Below are 17,873 nucleotides of genomic sequence, written 5' to 3'. Positions count from 1 at the left end.
GAAGAGATGGAAGCAATTAAAGTTCATGTGGCAGATCAAGGTGGAGTCGTGACCCCACATTTGTCAACATCCGATCCCCTATCTTCTTACTCCGTATCTTCACTGTTTTTAGAAAAACATTGAACCCATCATGCCGCCTGTCACCAACGGACAATTCTCATACAATGTGGACACATTTTATGTCGCCGCGTCGGGAGGGCAGATCCACCGTCGTGCAGCTCCAGCTGAGATAAAAGCCCTTTACGATACCGCGACTACAGACAAGAGCACACCAGACCACCCAGGCCATTGGTATGAAGAACAGCTCCTTCACTATGGCCTCCCACCGTCAAAGGTCAAGGCGACTGCCAAGATGCGACTTTTGAAAGCCGTGCAAGACGGCGCCCTGAGTGTCCCCAAGGAAAGCCTACAAATCGAAAAGAATCTGAAGAAGGAATGGAAGAAACAGGATTCGGAGGAAAAGCCACAGGCCAATACCAAGATCACAACGACGAAGACTGTTACCACCAAGACTGTTACAGTTTCTAAGACTGTCGCATCCAAATCCACCGAGAGCAAGACTACTACAGCCAAAGCCGCGGCCAAACCTGCGGCAACCAAGGCTGTTGCCAAACCTGCAACTGTAAAAGCTGCGGCTACCAAAGCTGTTACCCCAAAGGCTGCTCCACCCAAGAAAGATACAGCTCCCAGGACCGTTGCTTCCAAAGCTACTGCGGCCAAACCTACCACGACCAAGGCTGCTCCTAAAGCAGCGGCCAAACTTGCTGCTGCCAAAACCGCAGCTGGCAAGCCGGATATCCCTAAAGCTGCCCCCACAAAGGCCACGGCACCCAAGAAAGACACAGCTCCCAGGACCGTTGCTTCCAAAGCTACTGCGGCCAAACCTGCTGCTGTTAAAACCGCAGCTGCCAAGAGAAAGAGGGCCTCAAATGACGAGACATCCAATCAACCACAGACCGCCAAACGCCGCGTGTCTGGCAAAAAGGCACAATACGACACGAATGTGCCCACCAACAACCACCCCGAGCCGAGCGGATGGTCTGAGCAGCCCGAGTATCAGGATGCGCCTCCCTCGTACGAAGCCGCTTGTGGGATGGTAAATAACTTCTCCCTCATTCACAAACGCAAAGGGTACGTAACAACTTACTGGAGCAGAAAGGGGAGCATCCTTATGATGCTTTAGATGACCAGATGGACATTGACGACGCGAGCGAGTCCGAGGCATACTCAGACCCACCATCCCCACCCCGCACCCTGAAACGCACCCTGGGTCTACTCAATGGGACGTACGAAGTTCGTTCCCCCGATATTGAAGACCAATGGCCACACGCTATGCCATCTGACGGAATCACCTCATCCCTCCGCCTTAACGGAAGGGAGATGTGGGGGACATACGAGTTCGGGATGTTTGAGGGTGTACTGTGGATGCCAGAACGACCTATGAGACCCTCCTTTGACATAATGCCGTTTAAGTGGCGTGGATGGGAGACCGGCGAGGGTGAAATGAGCTTTGACGATGACCAGGAAGGTTGGATTGAGCTTTTGGGCGATGGTGACATTGTTGGGATGATCAGCTGCTGTGGAGATCTCCATTTCCGAGGGCAACAGATTGATAGTTCTGTCCGGACAGCCAGTGATCTGCGTGACGAATGGGATGGCTACAATGAAGAAGAATATGGACGAGAGAGCAGGGCCCGGTGGGGTGGGTGGTAAAGGGTGAATGCTAGCTAATGGATATCTCGTTTCAATGATACCTAGGTGGTCTACGAAGAATATGCATGAGAAAGCAGGGCCTGATTGGTGGTAAATGATAAATGGTGAATGCTAGCTAATGGATATCTTGTTTCAATGATTCTCAGGTGGTCTACTTTACGAGGAATATGGACGAGAGAACAGGGCCTAGTAAGGTTGTGTGGTAAGTAATGAATGCTACCTAATAGATATCTTGCTCAAATGATTCCCAAATGATTCCAAATGGTCTACTTGACTCTAGGTCACAATATACTGCCAAAATCATCCCTGGGTGGCCGAGTGGGTGAGAGACATGAGGTCATCTGATTGCTAGGTGGAACAATGACCCCGGGTGATACGTGGACCGCATTGAGAAGCTTATGCAATGGCGAAACTGGTCAGGGTTTCGACCCTCACCCGGAGTAGTTGGGAAGGATTGCTTTTTTTGCTCCTTTTCTATATTAACCCTTCACTGTCAGAGTCTCTTTTCTCAGCTTGTCTCGGGGTATAGCAGTGGAGTAGCTCTACCTAGGATCCAGTAGGATATTCTAATATCATGGAACAATCCTATCGCTTTGGATAAGAGAATATCCTCTATTGAACCTGTTTTGAGGAGATGCAATACATTCTCACGAACTTGACACTGGGCGTTACAACCAACCCCCCTCTGCCGGTGTCTGTATTTTTTATATATATACGGAGTACTGGAAAGCCAACTATAATAAGACTCCCCCGACCAACATTCTATATACAGGCTTTACTCGAAAGTTAGACCAGTTGCAATTCTACTGATGGACAAATCCGACTGTCCAGCTTGTGAAAGACCAAATATTCCAGAGCATCTACACCCTGAGGCGTTTAGGCCCAGGCACCGACAATGCTCATGCAGAAAGCACCCAAAAATACCAGGATGCAGGCATAAACCCTTCTCCTACCGCGGAGAATGCGCCAGCTCTCGTCACTGAGGAAGTCTTCCGACATCAGCTCCACCAGCGAGGCAAAAATCAGAAGTCCAGCTGAAATGGCATTCATGATGCCGACAACGAGCAGACCAACCTCCGAGTCGGGGCTGTAGAGTGTATGGGTTGCGAGGCCAATAGCCTGCCCGATTGGGGTTCTAGATATTTGTTAGAACCACCGAGCCCGGAGTGAGTAGGGAATTAACTTACGTGCAGCCGTACGCAAGGGACATGATCCAGGGCTGGATTTGCTTTTCTGACCAGGGAAGTGAGGCGATGCGGGATCCAAGCGCCAGGCCTTCGAATGTTTCTGTAGTTGATTTAGTCAAATGCACAGCTCCAACTAACCAGATGAATATGGAAAACTCACGGTGGAATACAATGGCAATCAGCAGAATCACAAATTCATTGCCAACCGATACACTGAGTGACATGCCAATAAACACGCTGTGGAAAAGAATGCCCATCTCAAGAAGGTAGACCTGCATGGTCTCTTTCTTCTGCTTCTGCTCAGGGGTTAAGGCGAAGGTATCGTCATGACGTTCAACGTCTGTCTGAATAGCCCCGTTATCTTTCTCGTGATGAGTTCGAACATCAGATGCAGACGCAACTCGAACTATATCTTCAGTGCCTTCGCCCATGCGATTGATAGCTCGACTGATGCTCGCGGACCTTCCAATTAACGGACCCATATCTCGCAAATGAGATCGGCCATCCATTCCAGCGGAGTGCGAGCTCAGTGATCTAGTATGCTCAGGATATCTAGGGACATCAAGGGTTGGAATTTGAGCTGTCCTCGCATCTGGAGGGCAGGAAGCAGGCCTTTCGGCTGGGACCTGGTTTCCTCCACGGCAGATTTTTTGGGCTGGACTGAATACCATTTCGATGACCGTAACGAGGAATATACCACCCAAGGCAATGGCGCCCGGCATGGCTGGGTAGTCCTTTGTCCAGAAATTAGAGAGACATGGGTCTCCTAGCGAAGTAAACGCCGTCGGAAGGAGATGCACAAATGCCGTGGCGATGAGGACGCCGGTTCCAAAATGAGTGACGAAAAAAAGGAATGCGGGTGGGATGTGCATTCGTGGGAATCGAGTTGCAAGGATGGGGAATGCGCACGCAATACTTGAAGTGGCTAGGATGATGAAGAGGGCCGCGACGTGTAGAGGTAGGTCGTATGCACCGCGGGTACCTCCCTGGGCACAACTTGATCGTTTGACTGGCTCTGTATACTGCTGTACAGCAGGTGCTTCCAGTATGATTGGTTGTTTAGATGTGAAATGTCGCTTCAGACTGTCGAAAGAGATGACTGCCGAGACAAGAGCCACGGAGAGGAGCCACAACGCCCAAGCCTTGATACTCTGAACTGATAGGAAAACATTGTTACTTGGGTTCGGTCCTTCGTGACCGATTCCAACATTAGTATTTTGGGGAGCGAGGCGTCCTGTTCACTCGTTAGAAGGTTAACACTTGAATATAAGCTTGCTGTTCATACCTGACATTGTCAGGGACGCCTCGCACCCCAAGCCAAGGGGATTCTCTGCATCCTTTTCCTCCAGCGGAAGAATGCCCTTCCAATTGGAGCTTCCCCGCAAAGTGCCCGGACCAGACTCATCGTCTTTGTTCTCGCGGGTGTTTGAGATGCCATTGAGGTCTTGGCGGGTGGTTAGGTCCGGAGAAAGGAAGCGCGGGTTCTGATTCCACCCATCGTGCAGCAAGGTGTCGTCAGTCCGAGATGGGCAATTCATGATGCCGCGAGGTTGGACAGTGCTTCTAATCTGACTAGTTATCTGGACTCAGTGTAACAGGTGAAAATTATAAACACCTCGCCCCCCAAATGAGCATACCTAAGGCAGAACCGATCCCGAGGGCTTGGCATTGGGTGGACTCCGGCCCGATTTTCCTTGGCAGTGGGCTATCAACTATGGCTGTGATTCGTTCATACAACCTACTCGGTCCGGTATTGGCCGAGCCACGAATCCTGGAGGCAATGAGAAGTCTGTGATGTGGAACCGAGGTTACTAAGATGGAGATATTCTTAGACAAATGCCCAGGTGGTCCCCAGAGCACATTACTACTGCACCAGCAGGGGAAACGGCACATGGGAGTCAACTGCGGGTTGATGAGTGTCTGCAAATTGATACAGGAACTAATTGTTACAAGACTTCAACAAGTGTATATTGGTAACTATCGTATTATTTTTTCTTGTTGATCATTTTGCCCAGGGAGCCTTGGTATGCACATTGGCATCTCCATCCTGTGAAGGCGAAGGCCGAGACTGAGCAGACCAAGGTGCTCTCGTCGGTGCCATGGGGCCTGTAGGCATCCTTGAGGTATCCGGAAGAGCAGAGGGAACTCTGGTCGCACCACTAGGCATTGAGTTTGGGACCCCCTCTCTTCTCACCCCAGCCCATGGGGCTGCTGTCGAGGCCATCGGGGGAACAGCCTGTGCGCCTGCCCCGGGCTTAGCCCAGGGAGCCTGAGTGCCAGCTCCAGGCATAGGACGGGTAGCGGCAACAGAAGGGTGGCCAGAATCCGGCGCAACAGGGCGTGCCTGAGGACCAGATGTGGCATGAACCGTGGAAGGGGGTAGAGGCGCATTTGGATCACGGTCCCAGCTGAATAGGGATCCGAAAGGGAAATGCTGTACCACGGGGAATTTTGAGAGAACTTCAGCATTGTACATCTTGATCATTCCCTGGTGTGACCGGTCAGCGCGAACATCTCTACTGATTATCAAAACTGCGAACCTTATTGATCTTGCCCCAGCCGGCTCGAATTCCAGAAATATCGAACAACATGGGGCTGTGCTCCCAGAACGGGCCTCTCTTCACATCATAAATGAATCCGATAGCGGAGAAATATAGATTAGTTTGGCGTTCCCTTTCGACAACTTTTGCATTGGCGACCCCGCCCGGGTCGGGTGCATCAGGCAGTGAGCCTTCTTCGGGAGTTAGATCAGTATCATTGATAGCAGGCGATAGTTGTGCAGACCCAAAGATGTAAGGGGCGAAGGAATGATCATCAAGTCCCCAGACGCCGTGGGAGCCAGCAGGCTCAAGGTTGTATGTCTTAATGAGTAGTCTGATAAGTTCCAGGTATCTAGGTGATAACGGTCAGTAAGGGACGAAGCATATCCAGCGTGGTAGATTCTTGGTGGACACACGGATGGATCACCCCGACCACGATAGCTCGTTCCTCCACCCCTGGATCGGCGTTTGGAAATCCATTCAGCTTCCATATTCCACCCAGGAAGGCTAGGAAGCTCAGTTCATGACCAGTACCATAGTCCAATCGCTGGCCACTTCCCCAGCTGCCCAAGAAATATGATTTCAACTCCGTCTCCGCCGTTGTGCCGTCAGCCGACGATCTTCTGTCCAAGAGGTCAGCCGGTAGGCATTCCTTTAGCAAGTCGGATGCGCGACTTTCGACGACTTCGGACCATCTTCGAAAGCTTATGTTTCCAAACCTCCGCGGGCCGGTATCTGGTGGGACTTCCTGTATGATGTCTTCAAGTTTCGAGAGAAGTCGCTGCAATTGTCGGACCGGAGCGGAGTATTGTATCGCATCGCTGTTGAGAGTCCAAGTTTGTATAGTGTCATCGGCCAACTTCAGTGGAAACATAGATCGGTTGAGTTGTAGTATCCACGTCATGATATCAGTATAGGCTTTGGAAGTCAGGAAAGTCGATACATCTTGCGACTCGTGAATCTTTTTGCTGGGTTCGATAAAGGCGTACGGTGTAGAGTCCACGGTGGACAACACACGAACCACCGGGTTAGCCATGTTTGAGAATATGTTGAGGTTGGAGTGAGAGAGAAAGAAGGTTGGAGGGGGAAGCGGGATGTTCCAAGGTTATTTGCGGCTCCACCAGAGCTCTTCCCTTACCGCGTCTTTGCTTATTTTTTAACTTCCCCACGCGTGTTTGAAGATGCCACCAAAAAAATCCAACAAAAGATCTACCGAATACAGTCTTGGGCTCTTGAATAATATCAATGCGCCCGGGCGCAATACCGCGAACATACAGGACCCCAAAAGGCGCCGCACCACCCATGGCGATATCTTTGACATTCCTATCTCTCCCTCCCCGACAAAATCTCGAAAGACCCCTCAAACTGAACCAAAAAATACAAACCGGTTGAGTTTGAGAAACCGTCAAGTGCCTAAATTCGCGCGGCTGGAGTCACCTCCCAACGTTTCCGACAATGAAGAAGACAACGAGCCCAGCAACGACGAATCCGGGTCAGGCGATCGCGAGTCTGAACCAATTCAAGATGTACCCGGTGGCAACGGAGAGGAAGAATTGAACGATAACCAGGACGAGCTTCAGCGCCAAGCTGGATATGACCCGTTTCCCGAACCAGTCGATCTGTTCCCGGCCGAAGATGAGGATCAAGCTGATGATCAGGTTGGATACAAAGCTACAAATACACAAGACGATGGACCTGGAGACGGATCTGGATATGAAGGCGAAGATGGGACAGATAATCAAGGTGGAGAGGAAGGTAGAGACACACAGGATGATGCATCTGCGGGTCAAGCTGGAGAGAAAGCTAGAAACCCGCCAGACGATGCATCTGCAGACGAATCCGAATATGCAGATGAAGCAGAGGCAGATCAAGCTGTAAAGAAAGCTAGAAACTCACAAGACGATGCATCTGCGGACGGATCCGAATATGAAGACGAAGAAGAGGCGGATGATCAATCTGGAGAGGAAGCTAAAGACGCACAAGACGATGCATCCGAAGACGAATCTGAATATGAAGATGAAGGCGAGGCAGATGATCATTCTTCAACTGAATACCAGAATCACTCAACACCCACCCAGCAGATCGCAAATGCAGACACTCTCGAGGTGCAAACCCTCGAGGGTGTACCAGGAAACCAAAGGGATGGCACATATATAAGTCGCATGTCAGCAAATGCTCGAGAATCTCAAAATGCCTCGTCGCAGCTCCAGGAAGTACCAGAGATACCAAATATCGAGCCACTCTACCCGAATCAGGACCATCGAAGCACTCGCTCCGATATCTTCACGTGGTTGACTGAGGCCACCAAAGAATCTGGCTTCAAGGACACCTGGGAAGCAATGCGCAAAACAAGGAAAGCTCTAAAGGCCCACGCTGATCCCTCTGCAAAAGACCATTTCAGGGGTATCATAAAGCTCATTGCGCGGCTACGAGGTCTGTTTGAAACAATGACCGAGGATCCTGCTTCAGCTTCTTCCTTGAAAAACCAGTGCAGCCTCATCGCCAACAGCGTCTTTAAAGAGAACCAGTGGATCATTTACACAGAAGCCCCAGATGATGAAGAGGATGGTGCACACCTGGTCAACCAGCTCGAAGCCCATATTGTTCCCCGACTGATTGACCTGATCATACACGGATTCAAGACGTACAAGACTATGCATGATCGGGGAGCGCGACAATTTCGCATTATCCTGGATTTACTTTGGGGGTCCTGTGATAGAATATCTTCTCTCGCCCAGATGCATTATGATATTAGTGGGGGCGTGATGGCTCGTTCTAAAATGGTGATGCGACACGTGAAGACTCTCAAGGATGCACTAAACGACGGCCGGCTACGTGAGACACCTCATCGCATCCCCCAACGCCCTCTAGCGTACAGGCAATTTGAGTTGGAAGAGGTCGACAGCCATATCTCTTGTGGACGGTGGACCCATGCAGAGAAGGTTGCACTGCGTGATGGCTTGCAATCATATGAGGGTAAGACTTTTCATTTATCATGCCATTTGCTATTCTGACGGTATTGATAGGGGAAGATCGATATATCGATATCAAATGTGACAATACAATCGGCGGTCAACTCTCCCAGCGTATCCTACAACATATCCGGGGTCAAGCCGTCAAACTCGGATTGGATGACCCATGATTTAATTGAGGGAGAGACAGGATTAGGTGGAATATTGGTGGCACATTGCGTAGACTTGATTTCAAATACCCCTTTGCGAGAATGAAGTTCATAGAGACCAAATCAGATTTGAATCTTTCATACTTCCGGCTAAAACCTTGGAATGTCCACGGGGAATGTCCATGTGGGGTCGGTCCGCGAACCATAAACCACGAACCACAGGCACTTGTGTTGAATGTCCATGGATGGTCAACTATCAACACACTACCTATATATACATAAGTAGTTATACCTCGGCTGAAGCCTGGCTACATGTACATATGTATGCTTGGGAAAAGTAGTGCGGATATTTTAGCAAAAGTTCCATAGGTGTGATATGGTGAGATACCCAGGGCTGGTTATATTTAGGAGAAATTTCGTCCTCGAGCTCCTGATTCTGCTCCTGAGACATATTGGGTACTAGTACCTACTAAGGTAGTACGGAGAAGCTTGCCAGGGTTTTAGGGGACATAATGGATGGGTACCAAGCAAGTAAATAATCAACATACAAGACTGATTTTGAACCTATAGTTATATAGTTATATTTATTTGAGAAAGACAGTAAAACAAATGTAAGGAGATACCCCGGATGCACGACCCATTTAGGGGGGATGTGTTGAGAAAGTGTCCAAAAGTATAGAGCAGCGGCGATCCCCCCCCCTCCTAAATTGACACCGCTTTCTCTCTTTTTCCCGCTTTCCCCTTTTCTTCCCCAAAGCATCTTGACACCGTTTGCTTTTGTCGGTTTATTTGCTTTGTTTTTTTTTTTATGGTCTGGACTTCTCCTGGTCTGGATATCAGTTTTTGAGTAACTGTGAAGTATTCACATTGGAACGGTTGTGCGGCGCGTGAGTACATTCTTCTCTTTTCTGCGTGTTTGTTTATAGACGGGAGCTTCGTTTGAGCTGTACAATGGCATCCAGTTCTGCGGGTACAGTGGGAATACCTTGAGCGACTGGGACAATGGGATTTTATGCTTGTACCCAGAACGCTACAAGCTCCCGACAAGGTTATTGGAGTTGCATGAATTCGAGAGCCCAAATCTGGGGTTGACAGCGAACTGGTTGGGCAATCATATGTTTAGGGGTTCTGAATTTACCTAACCAGGGCTGACAACTCACCACGATTTTTGCAGACAGCCCACTCGTACACGCCAACTGAACATCACCACAAAGTTTGCCCTCTTTAATACCTTAATTCCGAACAATCTACCGATATGTCCTCAAACGACGAACCGGTCGTCGCTCCTGCCCCTGTGGAGGTCGATGAAAATGAGCCCCCAGCTACCCCGATAGAGTCGAGCGTCGTCTCCGGAGGCGAAGAGTTTGTCAAACCCAGCCCCGAGGTATCCAAGGAAAGCCCCGCGGCCTCTCCGGGTAAGCCCAGCCCTGGCGCCGCGAAGCGTCCTGTATCTGGAACAGCCACCACCAAACGGCCCACCTCGTCCTCTGCATCCAAACCCACGACTGGTACAACCCGAACGACCACCGGCACCCTGAACAAACCTCCCACTCGCCCCCCGACCTCGACAAGCACCCGGAAGCCGCTGAGCACCTCGACCGTCTCGTCCCACCGGTCTCGCATGTCAGTTAGCAGCTCTGCAGACGAGAAGCCTCGGTCTGTGGCGAGCTCAGGAGATGAGAGGCGGGGAATCTCTGGTACCGCGAAGCGCATGTCCATGGCCGGCACCGCCTCCACCCGCGCTCCTCTCAAACCCACCTCTTCCATCGATCGTAGATCGAGCGTTGCTGGTACCACCGCTGAGAGGAAGCCCGCCACTACAACTACGCGGACCGCGACCTCGACGAGCAAGCCCGTGGGCAGGTTGACTTCGTCGACGACACCCGCAAGCCGGACTGCCACTTCCGCCTCCACCACTAGACCTGCCACTGCTCGGCCAACCTCGACTACAAGCACCGTCAGATCTGCCACCACGGCTGACCCCAAGAGGCGACTTAGCACGCTTCCTGGCTCAATCTCGCGAACTGGTGATTCCGAGAAGTTGCAGGCCCTCCAGACTAAGCTCACAGAGAGCGAGGAGACCGTCGCTAGTTTGAAGACTGAATTGGAGACTGTCAATGAGAAGCTCAGTCAGCTTTCTGTCTCGGCCGAAGAGCCCTTGGGTGATTCTGGTGCAACTGAGGCTATTCGCGCGGATCACACCGCAGAGATTGAGAAGTTGACATCGACCCATGCCGAGGAGCTTCAGGCCCTGCAAGCACGACTAGACGAAGCGGAGTCCCAACGGAAAGAATTGGAGGAGAGTTCGCAAAAGGAGCTGGAGGAAGCTAGACAATCCGCTGCCGCGGAAGGGGATGACAAGACAGTTGCCCTTCTTGACGAGCTCAAGTCAACACATCAGACTCAGCTTGAGACAATCGAGAAAGAGCTGGCAGAGCACAAGTCTGCAGCTACCCACTTTGAGGAGCAGATAATTGTTCTGAAGAAGGAAATTGAGTTCCAGAAGCTTGCCCTGGAGGAAGAGAAAGCTCTGGACCTTGAACACTTCAACCAAGAACTGAAGGGCCGTGACCAGGTCATGGAGAACCTTAACACGGAGATTGTGAAGCTGAATACGCTCAAGGAGCAGGAGGTCCGTGCTGCGGAGGAGTCTGCTCAGGAGAGTGTTTCTGGTCTTCAAGAGCAAGTAGCCTCCCTCGAGGCGAAGCTTGCTGCAGCCGAATCTGTTACCCAGGAAAGCTCTGAGCAGACTACTTTGATTGCCGAGAAGGATCAAGAAATCGCCGAGCTTAAGCAGGCCCTTGAGAAGATTCAAACCGAGCTCCAGGAGGCACGCGACACTGCGGCCACTGAATTGTCATCGAAGGTTGAGGAGTTGGAGGCTGCCCATGAGTTTGCTATCGCAAGCCTCAAGGCTGAACATAAAACTGCTATCACTGATATTTCGGCTGCCCACGCGGAGAAGCTCACTGTTGCCATGGCGGCGTCGGAATCGACCGGCGCAGAACACACCACACAACTCCAGGAACTCCGTGATGCCCTCGAGGCATCTAAGGCTACCGCCCAGAAGGGAAAAGAAGATGCCGTTGCTGAGATTAAGACCGCGCATGAAGCAGAACTCAAATTGCTGCAGGAGAAGCTGGAGGCTTCCGAGAATGCCCTCGGCGAGTCCCGCCGTGCACTGGATGAAGGAAACGCCTCTGCACAAGACCTTGCCATCCAGGAGATTGACGCTCTTCGACAGAAGTGTGAGTCGCTGGAATCGCAGTTGACCACTGGCACTGGTAAAATCAACGCGCTGCTCGAAGAGATGCAGAGCAAGCAAGCCGAAGCCGAAGCTATCCACCGCACTCTACGGGATGTCGAAGATCATTCCAAGCAAGAGGGTGTACAGAAGGACAACAAGATGAAGGCTCTGGAGGACAAGGCTGCAGAAGCCGTATTCCTTCTCGAGCAACACACCTTGGAGGCTGCTAGTGTGTCTGAAAAGCACGCACAAGCTTTGGAGGAGTTGAAGGCTGAGCATGCTGCTCAGCTCGCATCCGAATTGGAGCGGGCCAAGGAGGCATCGGGCCCCCATGTCAGCGCTCTCACTGATCTCCAGACGAAGCACGATGAGTTGCTTACCACACACAAGGAATTGGAGTCTACCCACACTACCCGGATTCAGTCACTTGAGGCTGAATTGAATGCGGCACATGAAAGCCACGCTCGTGAGATTGCTACCCATACCGAGGGTCGCGAAAAGGAGACCACCGAGCTTCAGACTCAATTCGAAGAGACTCAGGCGAAGTTGCAAGCCGAGCTTTCCGCTTTGCAGAGTTCTAGCAAAACTGATGCCGAGCTTCACGAGCAGCAAATCGCCGAACTGCAAAAGGGCTTTGAAGAGACTAAAGCCAAGCTGCAGGCTGAGATCGAGGCTGCCCAAACCTCCAAGGCTGCCGACGTTGATGCTGAGCACAGCAAGGCAATTGCTGAACTTCAGCAGGGTTTCGAAGAGACCAAATCTAAGCTGCAGGCTGAGATTGAGGCTGCTCAAACCTCCAAGGCTGCTGAGATCGATGCCGAGCACGGAAAGGCAATCGAGCAGCTTCTTACTATGAGCGAGTCCAAGCTGTCTGGTCTCAGGGAGGAGCTCGAAGCTTCTAACAAGACCAAGATCTATGACCTTCAGAAGGCCCACGATGCAGCTCTGGTTAGTGCTAACGAGCAGTTGGCGCAGGCCAAGGCTGCTGCCCAAGACACCTCCGCTTTGGATGACTTGAAGGCCACAGTCGCTGATCTGCAGGCCAAGCTTGCTGACTCTGAGAAGGCCCACCTTGCCGTTCAGGAATCTGCCACCACTGCTTCGAAGGAGATCGAGGGTCGCTACTCAGCTGAGCTCGCCAAGATCCAGGCTGATCATGCTGCACTTGGAGAAAAGTACCAGGCCGCCGTCGCCCAGGTCGGTGAATTTGAAAAGCTTGCCAAGGACTCAGACAGCCAGAAGTCGCACCTTGAGTCGATTATGAAGCAGCTCTCTGAATCCCGCGATCAACTTCTCAAGGTCAAGGCTGATAACGCCGCTATCTCCGACTCGCTCGTTGATTGCAAGAACCAAAACAAGACCTTGTCCGAGAAGCTTGAAGCTGGCGAACGTGACCTGAACGATCAGATTGATAAGAACATGGGCCTTCTCAACCAGCTTGGCGATGTTGATTCCGATATCTCTGCCAGCCGGCGACGGGTCCGCGAACTCGAAACCGAGCTCGCAGTTCTGAAGGCGGACAGTGGTGAGAAGAGCAGCTCTTCGGGCTTGGAGGCTAGCCGGTGGGCGACAGCTGATGAGGGTAGCGAGAACGCTGAAGATGGGGGTCCAGCCACAACGGAAGGTGAGGACCTAGGCCCATCCATTGAGGGAACGGTGGGAGATCCCCGATTGAAGAAGTCTTCCTACTCATCAGATCTTCCCGCATTCCACCCATTCACATGACTATGAAGACTATATTAGCGTATACAGAGACTAATGCATTCCATAGATGGCAAGCATCCAGGAACAGCTTAAGCACATCCGCACAGCCAATGACGATTGGTATAGCGAGCATCACAGGTCAGTCGAATATATGCCCGTATCAATCAAAACATCATACTGATCTCTTCCAGACTCATTGGCAAACTTGCCCAACTCTCCCGGCAAGCATCCTCCGAGTCTCTCAGCGCATCGACCACCCCCAATTCAGAAGTCCCACCAGCCCCCGAGCCAGAACCTACTCGCACCCGCGCAGCAACAGTCTCATTTTTCAGTAAACGCTGAGTTTCCCGTGGATCTGGCGCCTTTTTGAGCTCTTAGTCGTGATGCAGCATGACTTTCTTTTGTTGAATCCTGTTTCACTCTCTGCTCTTGTGATTCTACTGTATGTAATAACTACGCAGGATACCCTGTCTTACTATGTCGGGGTTTTCCCACTATTCTTGTTTCAATATCTTTATCTTACACATACAACTTGTTTGAGTTGAACTTTGCACCATCCGTTTTACATTACTTCAATGGTCAGATTGGCCGGTTCTTAAGTAGCGAGAGATCTACAGGTGGGTTGATGCTCGACACTAGCATGCCGGGATAGATAATTCAAGCGTAATGATATGATCGAAAGTTTAGCACAAAGTGGGTATCTCATAAAAGAATAAAGCTCAAAGAACGCCCCTCACCATATCGCAAAATAGTTCACAAATGTGGATTCGAAATCAATCCGAGTCGGAGTAGATGACGAGTGATCGCTTTGGTGCGTCGGTAGAGGAATCGAGCTCTGTGCCACTGGGATCGTCACGAAGAGATGGAGTCGAAGAGGTGGCAGTTTTCGAAGAGGCGACGGTTTTCTTCTTCTTGACCTGATGTTTCCATGTACTCGGGTGAGTTGCACCCTGCAAGAACGGATCGATACGAGCACGAGTATTCCCAATCAGCTCACGGCGCCAAGCAGCCTTCCGACTGGCAATCAGATCACCCTTCCTAGTCCGCAGCCAAGGAGGCGTTGTTCGTGTAGGCTTTTCCTCCGGCTGCTCGAACATAGGCCGAAGACGACTCATGCGGGAAACCTGCTCGGCAGCAGAAGCCGCGCCCCCACCAAACTCCACCATACTGGCTTTCTGTCGATCCTCCTCAGTCTCATCCAAGAGCTCAATCCCAAGACTCATTTTGTCCTTGAGAGCATCGCCCTTAGCCTGCGCATTCTCAAGTCCCTTCCTCTCCTGTCGAAACTTCTTCCGTAGCTGCTTAGACTTCGCGTACGGATCCTCCCAATCACGCTTCTGTCGTTCTTGGAGCTCAAGGATGCGAGCAGCCTCAGTCTTCGCCCGGTTCTTGTCCTCCATCTTCCCCTCGATCTTGGAAAATGGATCCTTCTCCGCGGGGTCGATGTCTCGCGCAAAGGGTTTGATGGCAATCTCACCAGGCTGTAGCTCCTTGTCTTCGCCCGTATCGCGTTTCCGTCCTCCTTCGGTAACAACGTAAGCTGTGTGCTGGGGATCGGTTTTGATTTCGATGGTTCCGCCGCAGACGGTGTGTTTCATGCGAAAGCTGTAGATCGGAGTCGTGTAGTAGTTGCCGATTTTTTTCTTCTCGGCGTTGAAGCGCACGCCTTGACCGATGATGACGGGGTGGGGTTTGCAGTTCGTGCACCATATGGCGAAGGGCATCTCAAAGCGCACGATGAGCGCACCTGTTGTGTGGAGGCGGCGCGCGCGCGCGCCGAGCGGGTGCTTCCCCGCGATTTGGTTTCCGGTTGTTACGCCTTCCTGGTCGGGCGGGACATACCTATTAGATATATTAGTTGCGTGTTAGGTGGAGAGTTGGAATCTTGGATCTTTTGCTAACCGTCCCATATCTATTGAGTGGCATGTTAGTTGGCCCGTTTCAAATGTTCTTTTGGGATCTAGACTTACTGAAGCCCTGCATCTTGGGCGAATTGGGTGGGTATCCCCGGTTTGGTGATTGTTGGCGACAGCCAGTCCGAGTCGATGTGTTGTAGAAGTGAAGTCTTCGGCGGGACCAGCTAGGTATATAGGTAGCTAGCCCGCGCGGGATGAAGATCGCTGACTCATCGTTGCTTTTTAGCGGGTCCAGGGCTATCTATAACTAGGGACATCTATACTAGGCTAGAACAGGCCATCATGAGGAAGAAAACCCAATAGATATACTATTTAATAAAGTATATCAAAGAAAAATACAGCAGGAGAAGAACAATGATGATGTTTGGTAGAATGGTAAATCGACATAGATCGACCTCATCCTTACAGCACGAATCAAATACTTCGTCATACACTCAGGTCTTTTGAATAACTTTTGCGTTAACCAAGATTCTTTAGACCGCCGAGCTTGTTAAGAAAGTCTTTGTGTTCAGGGATTTATAAGTTCATTACTTGCAGAGTCAGATTCACATCTCCATTTCTACTTCTTTCTCCCTTATTGGGAGACCCCCGTTTCAAGTAACATCAAGCACGTTAATCATACGAGAGCCTTCCCCGTAAGATGGACCAAGATACGCCCCCAAATACAAGGTCCTTAATATTGGAGCTGCTGCTGGAAGACGTGAAAGACAAGATCGACAAGTTTGAAGCTCAACTGCTGCTGAAGGATACAAACCAACCGGCCGGCCGGCCAGAAGAACTAGAACCCGACAGGGAAGTGGCTCTCCTTATATGGAAATCTGAACTCGAAAGACAAAGAGTCATATTGAGTGACTTTCAGTTGGCCACAGCTCTATCGCTAGGAAAGGAGGCAGAAGAGATCCCGTTGCCCAAGGAAACAAAGACATTCGCCACATTTATCTCTACTGCTATTCAAAAGCTAGTTCACTCTCTCAAGAGCATTATGCGTTCCATCACAATCCTGAGTCCGGCCGAATCCTCCCAGCCTGAGACCTGCACCTCTTGCGGAGAAGACTGCAGTGAAATCTTCAAAACGCAATGCTCCCACTTCTATTGCAAGAACTGCCTAATCCGGATGGTCACGAAATCTTTGGAAGATGAGTCCTTGTTCCCTCCTCAATGCTGCCACAAGCAAATCGAAGGCTCAGGCTTGAAGCAGATGATAGGACCTGCATTGGTTCAAGAACAAAAGAAGAGGGCAACTGAGCTCAGCGATCCAGACCGAACCTACTGTTCAGACTTAACCTGCTCTCGATATATCTCGCCAACCATGGGATTTTGGCCAGTTTTTACTTTCAAAACGGTTGGTACCTGCAAGTGTGGCATACAAACGTGCAGGAAGTGCAAGAGGGGAGCCCATAGGGACAAGTGTCTATCTCTACTAGACAAGCCATTGGAGAAGTTGATGAAGAGGAAGAAATGGCTGCGGTGCAAAAAATGTGGCCGTGTGATTGAGCTCAACCAGGGCTGTCATCACATCACGTAGGTGATTTTGCTGGCCATCTATAAACCGCCCAAGTTACTCCCGAGGTCGCGAAGCCTTTTTTCTGACACCTGATAGTTGTGTTTGCAGAGCCCAGTGGTGTTACCAGTGCGGCGCGAAGTGGAAAAATTGCGACTGTTAAATGTAGACCGAACGGAATCTGAAGGAGTCATTTTCATGAGTCCAGGTTATTGTGACGGAACTTGGTCTCGCGAGTAAATTATGTGGCTTTAGTACACTTGGCTTGGAGGAATATGGGATCTATCTAGTCTGTCAGATATCTGAAATTGCTCAATCACTTACATCTGAGTGATGTGCCATTGCCTGATTTCGCTCAAGGAAAGCCAATTCATACTTTTACGTTGCTGTACAAGTCATAAATGATATACATAGCATGGGGACTATATAGATGTGTGACAGAATGGTGGGTGGTAGACATTCTATATCTGGAAAGTCATTAGGTTGATGTATCGATTATCAACTCCACGTTTGTGCTCATACTCTGAGACTTGATGCTTTTAAAAGATACGTCGTGGTGTATTATCTGTGCTTCATGAGGGTACAGCCGGTTTTAGACGCTCACTACATAGAAAAGTCTCTTACACGGAATATACCTTTTTTACGGCCTTCGTATACACCTACAAAGACCATCCAAAAGACCATCCATGGATAGTACTTCGCTCGTACTAATATCATATCTAGAGAGGGGGATAGAATAAGTCCGCCTTTTACTCCTTAGGGCGTCTTGCTTATTATTCCTAGAAAAGAAGAGTCATTCTACATATGTATATCCTTCAATATTACCGATATTAATCTCCTCGGTAATAATCTTTTACATGGGAGAAGCCAAGGAATCAAAATTATATGGGTTGGCGCGATGGTGTCTAAAACCTGCTGTAGGGGGCCTTTTCTTCTAGGCATTA

The 17,873-nt window shown here is 50.4% G+C and overlaps 7 protein-coding genes across 7 annotated transcripts; 4 read left to right on the top strand and 3 right to left on the bottom strand.

Moving 5' to 3' along the window:
- Nucleotides 1-130: 130 nt before the first annotated feature.
- On the top strand, nucleotides 131-1,713 carry N7455_001504 (uncharacterized protein; the record flags this gene model as incomplete). Its single annotated transcript, XM_065604012.1, has 2 exons — nucleotides 131-1,096; nucleotides 1,156-1,713. The coding sequence occupies 2 exons, from the start codon at nucleotides 131-133 to the stop codon at nucleotides 1,711-1,713; spliced, it is 1,524 nt and encodes a 507-aa protein (XP_065462503.1).
- Nucleotides 1,714-2,589: 876 nt separating this feature from the next.
- Nucleotides 2,590-4,438, bottom strand: zrfD (putative plasma membrane zinc ion transporter; the record flags this gene model as incomplete). Its single annotated transcript, XM_040951105.2, has 4 exons — nucleotides 2,590-2,848; nucleotides 2,901-3,000; nucleotides 3,061-4,134; nucleotides 4,186-4,438. 4 exons carry the CDS (start codon nucleotides 4,436-4,438, stop codon nucleotides 2,590-2,592), a joined length of 1,686 nt encoding a protein of 561 aa, XP_040817645.2.
- Nucleotides 4,439-4,902: 464 nt separating this feature from the next.
- N7455_001502 (serine/threonine-protein phosphatase 2A activator) lies at nucleotides 4,903-6,476 on the bottom strand (the record flags this gene model as incomplete). The annotated part of the gene is made up of 3 exons (XM_040951777.2): nucleotides 4,903-5,388; nucleotides 5,441-5,792; nucleotides 5,857-6,476. The coding sequence occupies 3 exons, from the start codon at nucleotides 6,474-6,476 to the stop codon at nucleotides 4,903-4,905; spliced, it is 1,458 nt and encodes a 485-aa protein (XP_040817613.1).
- A 145-nt stretch (nucleotides 6,477-6,621) lies between these two features.
- N7455_001501 (uncharacterized protein) lies at nucleotides 6,622-8,582 on the top strand (the record flags this gene model as incomplete). The annotated part of the gene is made up of 2 exons (XM_040951058.2): nucleotides 6,622-8,416; nucleotides 8,467-8,582. The coding sequence occupies 2 exons, from the start codon at nucleotides 6,622-6,624 to the stop codon at nucleotides 8,580-8,582; spliced, it is 1,911 nt and encodes a 636-aa protein (XP_040818135.2).
- A 1,234-nt stretch (nucleotides 8,583-9,816) lies between these two features.
- Nucleotides 9,817-13,854, top strand: N7455_001500 (M protein repeat protein; the record flags this gene model as incomplete). Its single annotated transcript, XM_040951020.2, has 3 exons — nucleotides 9,817-13,464; nucleotides 13,580-13,650; nucleotides 13,704-13,854. 3 exons carry the CDS (start codon nucleotides 9,817-9,819, stop codon nucleotides 13,852-13,854), a joined length of 3,870 nt encoding a protein of 1,289 aa, XP_040818007.2.
- Nucleotides 13,855-14,285: 431 nt separating this feature from the next.
- Nucleotides 14,286-15,495, bottom strand: N7455_001499 (Saf4/Yju2 family protein; the record flags this gene model as incomplete). Its single annotated transcript, XM_040951716.2, has 3 exons — nucleotides 14,286-15,354; nucleotides 15,415-15,424; nucleotides 15,483-15,495. The coding sequence occupies 3 exons, from the start codon at nucleotides 15,493-15,495 to the stop codon at nucleotides 14,286-14,288; spliced, it is 1,092 nt and encodes a 363-aa protein (XP_040818183.2).
- A 573-nt stretch (nucleotides 15,496-16,068) lies between these two features.
- N7455_001498 (E3 ubiquitin-protein ligase) lies at nucleotides 16,069-16,953 on the top strand (the record flags this gene model as incomplete). Its single annotated transcript, XM_040951457.2, has 1 exon — nucleotides 16,069-16,953. One exon carries the CDS (start codon nucleotides 16,069-16,071, stop codon nucleotides 16,951-16,953), a length of 885 nt encoding a protein of 294 aa, XP_040817577.2.
- Between the last annotated feature and the right edge of the window lie 920 nt (nucleotides 16,954-17,873).

The sequence above is a fragment of the Penicillium solitum genome (genome assembly GCF_028829755.1).
Source record: "Penicillium solitum strain IBT 25940 chromosome Unknown utg000001l_segment0_segment0, whole genome shotgun sequence".
Taxonomy (NCBI): Eukaryota; Fungi; Ascomycota; class Eurotiomycetes; order Eurotiales; family Aspergillaceae; genus Penicillium; species Penicillium solitum.
The sequence above is the reverse complement of the archived record's forward strand: the minus strand, read 5'-3'. Positions and strand labels throughout refer to the sequence as shown.